The sequence below is a fragment of the Colius striatus genome, chromosome Z (genome assembly GCF_028858725.1).
Source record: "Colius striatus isolate bColStr4 chromosome Z, bColStr4.1.hap1, whole genome shotgun sequence".
NCBI classification, from domain to species: domain Eukaryota; kingdom Metazoa; phylum Chordata; class Aves; order Coliiformes; family Coliidae; genus Colius; species Colius striatus.
In genome coordinates this window covers 42,889,408-42,901,697 of record NC_084790.1, presented here as the reverse complement: position 1 = coordinate 42,901,697, position 12,290 = coordinate 42,889,408, and the positions used below count along the sequence as shown (strand labels likewise).

Genomic DNA, 12,290 nt, shown 5'->3' with positions numbered 1-12,290 from the left:
AGGAAGGAGCCTCCACAACCCCTCTGGGCAGCCTGTGCCAGGGCTCCCTCACCCTCAAATATAAGAAAAAATATTTCACTGTAAGTGGAACTTTTTGTGTTGCAGCTTGATATTGTATTTTGTGAATCCTTAAGGTACATTTCTTAATAGAGTGATCATGAGTGCATGTAGTGTATGAAACTGAGTAAAATAGTTGGCAGGGTGACAATGAAAGGAGCTTCAGACAAGGGCTTCTGAAATACTGAGTGAAGCTTGGTCATAACTGAGAAAGCCAAGCAGTCATGGTGGTTTGGAGTGGTTCTTGAAGGTATTATTTAGTAGAATATACAAAAAAGTGAAATGGGGAGAAATATAGGGAGAGGGAGTTTCAACTTTAAATATTTAAAAGTCTGGACATTTAAGTAAAAAAACACCCTGATTTGTGTCAGATTTTTTTTTTCCTAGTCTCATGCCTAGCTACTAACACCTTGCTGTTGACATCCAGGACTTAAGGGGGTGAAAAAGGGAAGGGACTGCATCAGAAAACAGATGAGCAAGGGGGAAAGCAAGTGAAAGGAAGGAACATTCTTTTTATGCTGTTTCTTTTGTTTCTTTTCCTCTGGCTCATCCCATTGTACTTCTTCCTGTTCTGTTTGGAGCAGCAAGATGCTTATGTAGAGAGGTGGTTTTTATCCATCTTTTCTGGAGAAAACAGAAAGATAAAATGCAGCAGTTAACTGTGGAGACATGTTATAAGCATGTTTCTCTCTAGATGCCCTGTTGAACTATAAAGCTCCATTTAAGAAATTTAAAATAGTATTATTCTGGAGATAAGACAGATATAAAGTAACTTAATCTGTGAAGAGCTGTATGATACCATAGCCAGCTCCAACAGAATGTGAGCAATTGTACAGAGTAATGCTCAAAAGTTTTAACTAAGCTTTCACAGATTGCATGCTTTTCCAAGCAGTATTTCTAGTGTTGTATGAGTGAATATGGATGTTTTTGATGCAATTAGTTGTCAAGTCTCTACAGCAATTCACGGGGAAAAAAAAATTGTGCTTTCTATATTAATTTCTAGTGTAAGGAGACTTAAAACTCAAAATACTACTTAATGCTTTTTAAAAATTAAGATGTCTAGGTGTCACTTTAATTTGGGATTGATAATAGCATGAGGATGGTGGCTTTAAGTGCTGAGAGTAAAAACAGCAAAATCATTTAAATTTGTTTTGTTTCTAAATTCTAGAGAAACAGTATTGCTACCCACTGCTTAAGCACAGGTGTTTGTTTTGTCTGAAATATACCTGCAGTTTCCTGGTTTCCACCACATCTATTCCTAATCCCTTTAAAATGCTAAGAGGATGGAGTACTCTGGCTAAAGGCAGCATTTAAATAAAATCTCACTTAAAGCTGTACTTTCAAGTGATGACTTCACCAAAACATTCAGAAATTAAATAATTTCGTTTCTTTGTGGGGTTAAATGAAGAATCCTTAAATGCATCAATGTTTTAATTAAAATGTGAGAAGTGGACAGTAGAGAAAGTGCTCCCTGGCTTGCACAAGGGAGGAAGGTAGCAAGTAAAGCCCTCCAGGAGTCTACCCAGTTCAGTATAGTCACAAATGCCCTGGAAGAGAGTGTTCAGTGAGGCCACAAAGTAGGGCACTTAGACCAGTAAATACAGAAGAATAGCAATAACATGGTTGGTGGAATACAGTGTGGACAAATGTCAAGTGGTACCTTTCCTGAAGGGAATGAAAAAGACAGCTTGAGGTCAGCGTGTGTCATGTTTGTGCTCTCTCTCTCTCTCGCTCCGCAGAGAGTGGTAATAAGCTTTTAGTGGAGAGATCAGCCTTGTGCCTAGTAACAGTGAAGAAACCTCATCAAGATTAGGAACTTGGAAGGAAACAGGATGGTGTCACACAGGTTATTTATGGAAAAAATCCTAACGTAATCAGTCAGAAATCATTTCAGCTTGCAAGGAAATCTAATCCATTATACTGTATGAGTCAGACTATTGTACAAGTGTACAATTGTTTAAAATATTTAGTCTTATCAGTTAAGCTGCTTGTGTTTCTACCTCTTGTGTTCTGACTCAAAAGACTGTTTCAGAGGCCTGTATATTTCCCTCGCTATGAATTTTTGCCAACTATTTTTAGCTCTCTTCTTGGTTGCTGATGGATCAGTAGTGCTTTTTCTTGGTATCTGCTGCCTATGCAGTTAGCTGACTAGCAGCTTTTATGTTCTGCTGAACTATTCTCTTGGTTTTGAGGTAATGAGGAATGTACCTTAGCAGTTCTTCTGCCTCCCCTCAAGACAGATGAATTAAAACCAATGCTTGCAAATTCTGATTGAATATTGTTTCAGAAAAAAATCTTGTCAGGCAGCTAAAAGTGTTAAAGCCTTTGGAAAGACCTGTTTAATGGTTGCACTACTATACTGGTGTTCAACAGCCATAGGAAGCAGATGTAATTTTCCCCTTGTAGTTTTTGAACTGACAAGCTCCCAGCTCATCACTAACCTCCAAGCGCATGACTCTCAGCTCATTACTGCACAAATCGACATCTGTTTTCTTGCTTCAGTCTTTAAGAGTTGTTTTGCAGGCAGAACTGGCTGACCTTGATCTTCCACTATAGCAAAGAGTAGTCAGCTCTGTCAGGAGTACATCTAGTAGTTATTCATTAATGGTACTGATACTGATATGTACTACATCACACTACCTTATTGGCTTCATCCTTGAGATTACCCTACAGGTAACCTTCCCAACCTTACAGTTCCTCTTAGCATACCTGTTGTCATTTTCCCTGTACACAATTTCTTCACTGTGTTACACTGTGTCTTGAAAAATGATGTATACATCAGGAATGCTTTTTTGGTCATTCTGAATGGGAAGTATTCGGTCCATAGCCCTTAATGACCCTCTGCTGTCTTCACTCCTTACTTAAAAGGAGTGTGCAAACTCCTCAGTTTCTTCTGCTTTCATGTAAAACTGAGGCTACATAATTTTTACTAATTCTCCTTTTTAATGTGCCAAACTCTGCCTTTGGAAGTTGTATCTTGTTTAGGGGAAGAAATTAATTTGTGTAAAAAGCAGAGCCTATCTTTTAACTTACTGTGGCAACATATCAGTATGGCAGATGAGCAGGACTTCTTTTCCCAGTTACCCACTGTTAATTTTTGTTACTTCTGTTGAGAAACTACTGTAGACTGCTGTGTGGATAAATCTTTTGTCATGAGAGTATACTACCTCCTATACAACTATTGAAATTTGTTCTTCAGTTGAATCTGAGACGTTACAGACCTTGACACTAATGATAGCTATACCAGTGTGAAGATAAGCATAATTTTGTATCTTCAGTCATGTACAGTGGTTTTGTGCTGGGAGATTTTGTAGTTTCATACTTAGGAAATTGCTACCTAAATGCAAAAGCTTAACTGAAACTGTGATACCTCTCATGATGAAAAAGTCTATCACAGCTAATAGGCAAACTACTGTAGTAAAAGGCTTTGCCTCTTTCATCACTTACATCAGTTCTTGTGCTTGTTTGTCCCACTTGTGCTAATGAAAAAGCCAATCTCTTTTTTCTTCAATCTCTGCCTTTCTCTTTGAAGGGGAGAAACTTGCACTGCAGAAAGTAGTTAAACTCTATATTTGAAATAACTTTGATTTTATTTTAGAAATTAGGGGTTTTTTTGGAAAAAACCCTTACAATCCCACAAAACCAGGCTTTGCTCATGAATTTAAATCAAAACCTACCCCTTGCTTTGCTCATTAATTTAAATCAAAACCTACCCCTTAAGTAATGCGATAAGTTTTTATTAATAGCTTCACTTGCCAGAAGCAGTAGTAGCTGCTACTCCTTTAGTTTGATTTCTACTTCATTTCAACCACCTAATACTGAAGATTATTCTTTTTCAAGTACAGTCAAGGCATTTTTCAAGTACATCAGCAGCAGAAGGAAGACGAGGGGGAATGTGGGCCTGCTACTAAATACAGAGGGTGCCCTGGTGACCAAGGATGCAGAGAAGACTAAAGTACTGAATACCTTCTTTGCTGCAGTCTTTACAGCCCAGGCCGACCCTTGGGAAGCCCAGTCCAGCAAGGATAACAGGATGGCCAGGACAGCAGAGGACTTGCCCTCGGTGGAAGAGAAAGAGGTTAAAGACTTGTGGGCCAAGCTTAAGTCTCATAAGTCTATGGGTTCTGATGGGATGCATCCTAGAGTGCTGAGGAAGCTGGCTGATGAGCCTCTCTCCATCATTTCTGAACAATCATGGAGGACAGGCGAGGTGCCTGAGGACTGGAGAAAGGCCAGTGTCACTCCAGTCTTCAAAAAGGGCAGGAAGGACGACCCAGGAAACTACAGGCCTGTCAGCATCACCTCCATACCTGGAAAGGTGATGGAACAGCTCATCCTGAATGTTGTGACTAAACATATGAAGGAAAAGATGGTTATCAGGAGGAGTCAATATGGATTCACCAAGGGGAAATCCTGTTTGACTAACCTGATATCCTTCTATGAGTGTGTAACTGACTGGCTAGATGAGGGGAGAGCAGTGGATGGCATCTACCTTGACTTCAGCAAGGCTTTTGACACTGTCTCCCACAACATTCTCATCAGAAAGCTCAGGCAGTGTGGCTTGGATGAGTGGACAGTGAGGTGGATCAAGAGCCAACTGAATGACAGAGCCCAGAGGGTGGCACAGAATCGAGTTGGAGGCCTGTGGCCAGTGGAGTTCCACAGGGATGGGTTCTGGGGCCAGTCTTGTTCAACATCTTCATCAACAGCCTGGATGAGAGGACAGAGTGTACCCTCAGCAAGTTCCTTGATGACACCAAAGTGGGAGGACTGGCTGATTCCCCAGAAGGCTGTGCTGCCATTCAGCGGGATCTCAAACGACTTGAGAGTTGGGCAGAGAGGAACCTCATGAGGTTCAACAAGGACAAGTGCAGAGTCCTGCACCTGGGAAGGAACAACCCTATGCAGCAGTACAGGCTGGGGGTCAAACTGCTGAAGAGCAGCTCTGCAGAGAGAGACCTGGGAGTCTTGGTTGACAATAAACTGAACATAAGCCAGCAATGTGCCCTTGTGGCCAAGAAGGCCAATGGCATCCTGTGATGCATCAAGAAGAGTGTGATCACAAAGTCATGGGAGGTTCTTCTCACCCTCTCCTCTGCCCTGGTGAGCCCTCATCTGGAGTCCTGTGTCCAGTTCTGGGCTCCTCAGCTTAAGAGGGACAGAGAACTTCTGAAGAGTCCAGTGCAGGGCCACCATGATGATCAGGGGACTGGAACATCCTCCTTATGAGGAAAAGCTTTGGGAACTGGGGCTGTTTTAGTCCAGAAACGAGGAGACTTGAGGGGGGATCTCACTAATATTTACAACTATCTAAATAGTGGGTGTCAGGAGGTTGGGACATCCCTTTTTTCTATAGTAGCTAGCAGCAGGACAAGGGGTAATGGGATGAAGCTGGAACACAAAAAGTTCCACTTAAATGTACGAAAAAACTATTTCACTGTGAGGGTCAGGGAGCAGTGGCACAGGCTGCCCAGAGGGGTTGTGGAGTCTCCTTCCTTGGAGGTCTTCAAGAACTGCCTGGACACATTCCTATGTGACCTGATCTAGGTGAACTTGCTTTTGCAGGGGGATTGGACTAGATGATCTCTAAAGATCCCTTCCAACCCTACCATTCTATGATTCATGAGTGTTTAAAAGAAGCAAATTAAACTGACTGTGCAGAGTATATTCTAAGGGAGCAGGTATTGACGTGGGAAAGTAAGTACTTCAACCAAAAAGACACCAAAAGCCAATATTAGCATGATTTTTCAGGATAAAAACTGCCTTTTATTAAGTAAGTCAAGTGGTTAGGATTTGGCACTCTCACTGACGCAGCCCAGGTGTGTGCTCTCATGGTCAGGAAGGCCAATGACATTCTGGGATGTATCAAGAAGAGTGTGGCAGTAGGTTGAGGGCGGTTCTACTGTCCCTCAGTTGTGCTCTTATATGGCCATATGTGGAGTGCTGTGTTATGGGCTCCCAGGTCAAGAGAGACAGGAAACTTCTGGAGACAGTGTAGTGAAGGGATACTAAGATGATCAGAGTACTGGAGCATCTTTTGTACAAGGAAAGGCTGCTGGATCTGGGCCTGTTCAGCCCGGAGAAGACTGAGACGTGATGTTATCAACACTTACAAATACCTAAAGGGTGGGTGTTGAGGCAATGAGGGGCCAGTCTTCTGTAGCACCCAGTGATGGGACAAAGGGTAACAGGCACAAGCTGGGGCACAGCAAGTTCCGCTTGAACATGAGGAAAAACTTCCTTCCTGTAAGGGTGAGGGAGCCCTGGTACAGGCTGCCCAGGGAGGGTATGGAGTCTCCTTCTCTGGAGGTTTCCAAACCCGCCTGAATGCATTCCTCTGCGACTTGATTGAGGTGAACCTGCTTTAGCAAGGAGAGTCGGACTGGATCATCTCTAGGGGTCCCTTCCAATCCCTACCATTCTGTAAAAAGGGAAATTACAAATCTTGTAGTTCTATGACTAATTTTCAGATTGACAATGTTAAGTCAAATCTAATCAGTTTTACTGGTTTTTAGAAATTAAAACTTTCTTCTCAAGCTTTCATTGAGCGTGTGTCTTCTAACCATTTCAGATGTGCTGGTAACAGCAGTAAGACAAAGGACTAGTGGAGTTACTTCCAAATCTGTTATACAGTTGGGGGAAATTGAAGAAACACTTTGTGAATAATGTGAATAAGCCCAGCACTCTGAAAATTTTAAATCTCCTACCCTGAGATGCTGAAACAGTCAGATATGGATAGGAGGAAATGAGTAGTAAGTCACTGTGACACCATTATTTATAGAACAAGTCTTTAAAAAGGTGATGCAGAGCTAGTGATGTGATGTCAGGGACACCGAAACTTTGATTGCAAGTATTTGTGACAGTGTGCTGAAGCTGCTGAAGCTTTTCTGGGCCGAACTTAATTTTACAAGCAGCTGCTTTACTATGATAGTTAAAACTACCTACTTTAAAGAAAGTAAACCACTAAATACCAAAGAGACTGTGAATCATATATGCCTTTTTCTCCAGTTCTGGAGATCTAAAACCTAGGCCTTTCTTAAATATACAGTCTTTAATCTTTGTGTTAGATTATGTGCAGAGTAAAAGATGGAGTTTGCATTCCATATGTATTTTATAAACTAAGCAATGTTGAAAATGCACCATGGTACTAGGTTGACAAGTCACCTTCTCTCACTGTGACTGTACACTTCTGCCTCCTCTTCTGAATGAATTACATTAATAGTAAACAACTGATGATATATCATGACACACTGTCACTATACCAACACAAGGAGAGGGCAGAAGTAAGGTTGATACTGCAGTGTTTTTCAAAACCCTACTGTCTTACAATTAGGAGCAAAGGAGAGGGATGTTTTGTTTTTGGTTTTTGTTTTTTTTTTTTTTCCTGGTAGAAACAACTTATGTTTTTGCACTGTACTGCAGAGTCCAGCTCCAGGGCTCTGTGCTGGCTGGTGTCTGAATGGTTCAGTGTTTTGGTGAGGCTCTGACTTGGCTTGTAGCCCATCCTGCTATCCTTCTGCTTTTGTTGGTGTGCTTGGACCTAGCTTCCAAAGCTAGGTCAGTTGTAGTCCTGCTGGCTTGGAATTGGAAACAGCCCCTCTTCACAGTTACAGTGGAGTTTTTTCTGCCACTTTTAGAGTGGAAGTTTTGCATGATATTGATTTTTATGACTGTATTGGTACAGAAGATACTTGATTCTTTGTGACAAGGCTTGGCTGGAATATGTGGGCACTGTGACACATAATTGTTTGGTCATGGAACAACGCTGTGTCATTGATCAGAGGTCACATCAAGGACATTTTCACCTTATGAACCACTAGTTTATTATTTATTCTTATGTGTCTATTTTCAAACTGAAGCATTCTTTCAAACACTTTTATGTTGTAAAGAAAAAATCCGTAGCAAATCATTGGTGGAACCACAGTATGCCTCACTTGTGGTGGGCCCAGGAATGAGGGTTAGTTTGAAGGACTTCAGGGGTGGAGTTTAAAAGTGAAAGAGGGTTGAAAAGGGGCCTGCGTCTCTTTTTACTCTTTCTTTTTCTCCTGTTCTTTCAATGTTTACTTTTGTTTGTAAACACTTTCTTGGGAGTAGCTGTATATAAGGAAAGGAAAAGGTGGGATATTTGTTGACACAGAGATCCTGAGACAAAAACATCTTTCTGTGGCAGGAAGAATGAGGCTGTCTTGCATCCTTCTGATCACTTATTGGTAGATAAGGAACATCTCTCACCCGATAATTTTTGTTGTCGAACTCTTCATTTTGGTATGCATTTTATGTACAACACTGCTGAACTTTAAGCACAAAATTGAGGACTTTTAAGTACTTCAAAGCTACTAGGCTCTACATCCCCAAGTTGAAGAAAAGTATTTCATGTTTCATTGAACATTATTGATAGTCACCCACTTCTTTTTGCGATATGGACATTTATTTCTGAGGGTATTTCATCCTAGTACACAAACAGATTGTACAGATGTGTGTGCAGCGTGTTACAATTGAACAATTGAGGTTTAAAGGTTTGAGGTTTAAAAGTGTGATTCTATTTGTTTGTAGTAACTTGTATCCTATTTTTAGCTTTTAGAAAAACTCATGCTGTTCAAATAACTAGTTTTGGGTAGTGCAGGTCTCCTGAGGTGCATTGTGTGCCTTCATGTTGTGCTCTGAGTTCAGGATGAGCCACTTTTGCACTTTTGTGGAAGAGAGTGAAATAAGATCTCCATGACCTGAGGTTGTAGGGCCTGTGCAGTGACCACATTGTTCCGGGAATCTACCCAATGTGTGTAGAAATGAGGGGATGGCATGCATGTATAATTTTTCCTTTTTCCCATATTTTCCTCTGCACTTGTGTACCCTGAGAAGCACCCTTTTCCTGCTTTCATGATATGCAATATGCAACTTAGGCTTTTCTGACTTGTAAAGCCATCCAGAGAGGATATAAAGGGGCAACTGTTGCTCACTGAAACATAAATAAATAGTTGATAATTGTGGCAGTATCAACAGATTGAGCAACTCAGTGATTGTCACTGAACTGTTGACTCAACCATGGTTTCATACTTCATTGTGCCACAAATACAAAGGTGAGAGGAATCCTGTCCTGCTCTCCTTCATCTGACAGTGCTTCCTGGGAGCTGCAAAAACAAGGCAGTAGTCATCGGCCAAAGGAAGTGCATAACCTTCTAACTTGTTGCGTGTGTGTTCTTATTTATGCACTTCTTTTTAGATATGCGGGGGTATAATCATTGCCAGAGTTTGTGTTGCTTTTGTAATGTATTTTTTATTCCTTTTTGCTAGCTGGCTTGCCTTTTGCACTTCTCAGTTCAAGACGTATTCCCTTCCAGAGAGGAGTTTTCTGTAGTGATGAATCCATCCAGTATCCATACAAAGAGGACACCATTTCTTATAAGTTGTTAGCAGGAATAATTATTCCTTTCAGTATAATTGTTGTAAGTTAAACTTTTCTTCATTGCATTTGATTTCAATGGGGGTGGGGAAGAGGGAGGAGGGGCAATCTGTTAATACAGACTTCTAAAACTATATTCTATAAGAGTTTTCGACTTGTTTAAAAATAATGACCTTAGACCAGATGCTAAAGCTGTAGAAATGGTGTTTTGGCAAGAGTAACTAGAAGGTTTTCTTTAGTTGAGGTCAAACAATTAGCATTATACAGAATTATAGAATTAGAACCATGGTGGCTTAATTCTATAGTCTATAGTCTGAGAGAGAAAAATCTTCTGCCGTACTGTAAGTGTTAACACTCTAAATTACTATCTCAAGCATTTTTATTTGGGGAGCTATAGCTTTCAGAATGTAAGTTTACACAACCTACTAAGTCAGCATTTTTATCTGCCACAAAATCACTGGAAACACTCACGTGTGTGGAAGTGTAACAACACATACTAAGTTCTTAAACAGAAAAATGTTGTGACTTCCAGTCAGAGCTTGTCAGAACCAAAATTAAAAATAAAATTAAAATCTGGAAGCTTTTCCCTGGATATTTCCCTGAAGGTAAGGTAAAACACTAGGTACATTAGTGTTTTGAGTTAGTATGAGGGCTCACATTCATGCTGCACCTAATCTGGTTGAAAATGGGGTACTGTTTATCCTCCCTCTGCTTCAGATCAGATCAGTGAGCTAGAGCAGTTGCCTCTGCAACTGCCAATTTGGGATCTCCCACTTTGGCTACAGCTCCTATCTAGCTCAGTTGGACTGGCTCAAAATGTAGTCACTCTATATCCTTAAGATTTAATAATATGCTGTCAGCTGACCTAACCTAATAGCTTGCTATGGACAAGAGGTGAGGTCCTGTTGTTATCCTGTCTCTTGCCACCTCTTGTGGCTTGGCTGAACCAAGATAAGCAAGTGTATTTTCTTAGAAACTGGCAACCTGGCAGAAGAAACATCCTTGCAGAAGAGAGCAGCTTTCTTTGAGCTGAGTAAAATTGCTCCTGAAAGCAGATGATATCAGTGCTGGGGCAAAAAGTGGTGGGGGCATGTCCTCGGACATGGATAGAGGGGAAGGATGCACCTCATCAGTTAACCATTTTGTGACCAACACTCATAGGATTGCACTTTAGTTTCCTCAGTGGCCCTAGAACTGAAGGGTCAAGGTTCCTGTCCAGAGCTGCAAAAAAGCTTTGAACTCCACTCAGTGCTCTGTGTTGGGTAACATCCAAGCTCATCAGAGCCACACTTTGAGCAGAGTTAAAAATCTGTTATGTCAGGTAAGACTTTTAGGGGGCAGGTGTTTGTGTGTGTGTCTGTGTATGTAAATAAATAGATGCATATATTTTTGGAAACAAATCTAGGAAAGTAGCAGCTAAATGTAAGCCTCAGCATTGGCCAGGTATGTCTCTGGGCTAGTAGGTTAAAATCAGGGGGAATATTACGGCAATCAACTCCTTTCATGGATAAGGACTGCATGGATTTTTATGTAGGTTCCAATACAAATGTCAATGTTTGCTCTTGTGATGAAAGATTTTTTTTTTTTTTTCATGACTGTAGCAATGTGGGGCAGCGAATCAAAACTGACTTATCTAGTTTTCCTTTTCTTGCAAAAACTGCTTTTAAAACTTGTAGATATACATCTGGAGCAGATAAAACTATTTTTTTAAATATTTTTTGTTGGTTTGGTTTTTTGTTCTGTTAAACGGCAAGTGGCCTACGCTAAAGTGGCTATCCTTTCCTTTCAAGATAGGACTGTCCTTTTCACTGTTACTACTGTTGGTAGTCATTATCTAAGACCAGCAGTACTGGATCACAACTGAAGTCCATCTCATTTCTAGCAGCAGTTAAAACAGATGACTGAAGAAGAGCAGAAAAATAGGGCAAATAAAGATATGTGTTTTGCCCTCAATACTTACAGCTGTTTGCAGCTCAGGGACTTCCCAAGTCAGAAAAGGCTTCAGTGAATATAGTGATTTTTAGTGGATATATTTGTGAACTTAGCTAACAAATACTTGCAGAATCAGGCTTTTCTGTCAAAATTGCTTTCAAGTCAGATGGCTAAAGCAAATGTTGATGTCCTTTACTTAATGTATAGTCAGGTTACTGAAGGTGAATACTCTTTGATATCTGCATCCAGTGAAGTAGGTGATTGACATCACCTAATTTTTTTTTGTCACCTCAACTAAGATAAAGGACCTTTTTGTGGTTTTACAGCAATATTCTTTCACAGTCATAGCTGTGATATTTCTGCTTAACCATCTTCATTAAAATGTTACTCTCCAAAGACAGATTCTGTATAAAACCTTACTACCATCTGCTTTCTGAAAACCTGCTCAGCTTCAGTCCATTTTTTTTTTATATTTATTTCTCTGCTTCAGTCTGTGTTTGTGTGGTGAAGGACGTAGAACATAAGTGTCATGCATCTGATGGGATTGTCTGTTTGCCTTAATGTGCAAAGCTGCTGACAGCTGCTTTGTCTGGCCAAGCACCAAGATTGCTTTAATAAGTTTCATGCACCAAAGCTCTGCTTTGCTGGGATCCTGAACACGTCTCTCTCAAGTGATAGATGGAGCTATTTTTTAATCTGAACAAGATTTTCAAACATGACTTCACATGTATGCAGACAATCCCACACCATCTGATGATCTGTATGAGTCCAGCCTTTCTGTCCAAAATGGGACTACCAGGTTCAGTATCCAGCCTGTCTGGGATGAAGTTTTGTACTTGGTTTAAGGAAAAACTTACTTTTCTGCAAAAGATAAAATGGCAGGGAAACAAAATGAAATCTG

The 12,290-nt window shown here is 40.6% G+C and overlaps 1 protein-coding gene across 2 annotated transcripts in view; it reads left to right on the top strand.

Moving 5' to 3' along the window:
* PLPP1 (phospholipid phosphatase 1) overlaps positions 1 to 12,290 on the top strand; it is a 66,960-nt gene that overhangs the window by 25,428 nt on the left and 29,242 nt on the right. Inside the window, exon 2 of one of the 2 annotated variants that reach the window (XM_062017690.1) lies at positions 9,349 to 9,500. The exons of the other annotated variant lie outside the window; for it this stretch is intronic. Within the exon in view, the coding sequence (XP_061873674.1) occupies positions 9,349 to 9,500 (152 nt within the window). The remainder of the gene's footprint in view (positions 1 to 9,348; positions 9,501 to 12,290) is intronic. 2 annotated transcript variants of the gene reach the window in all.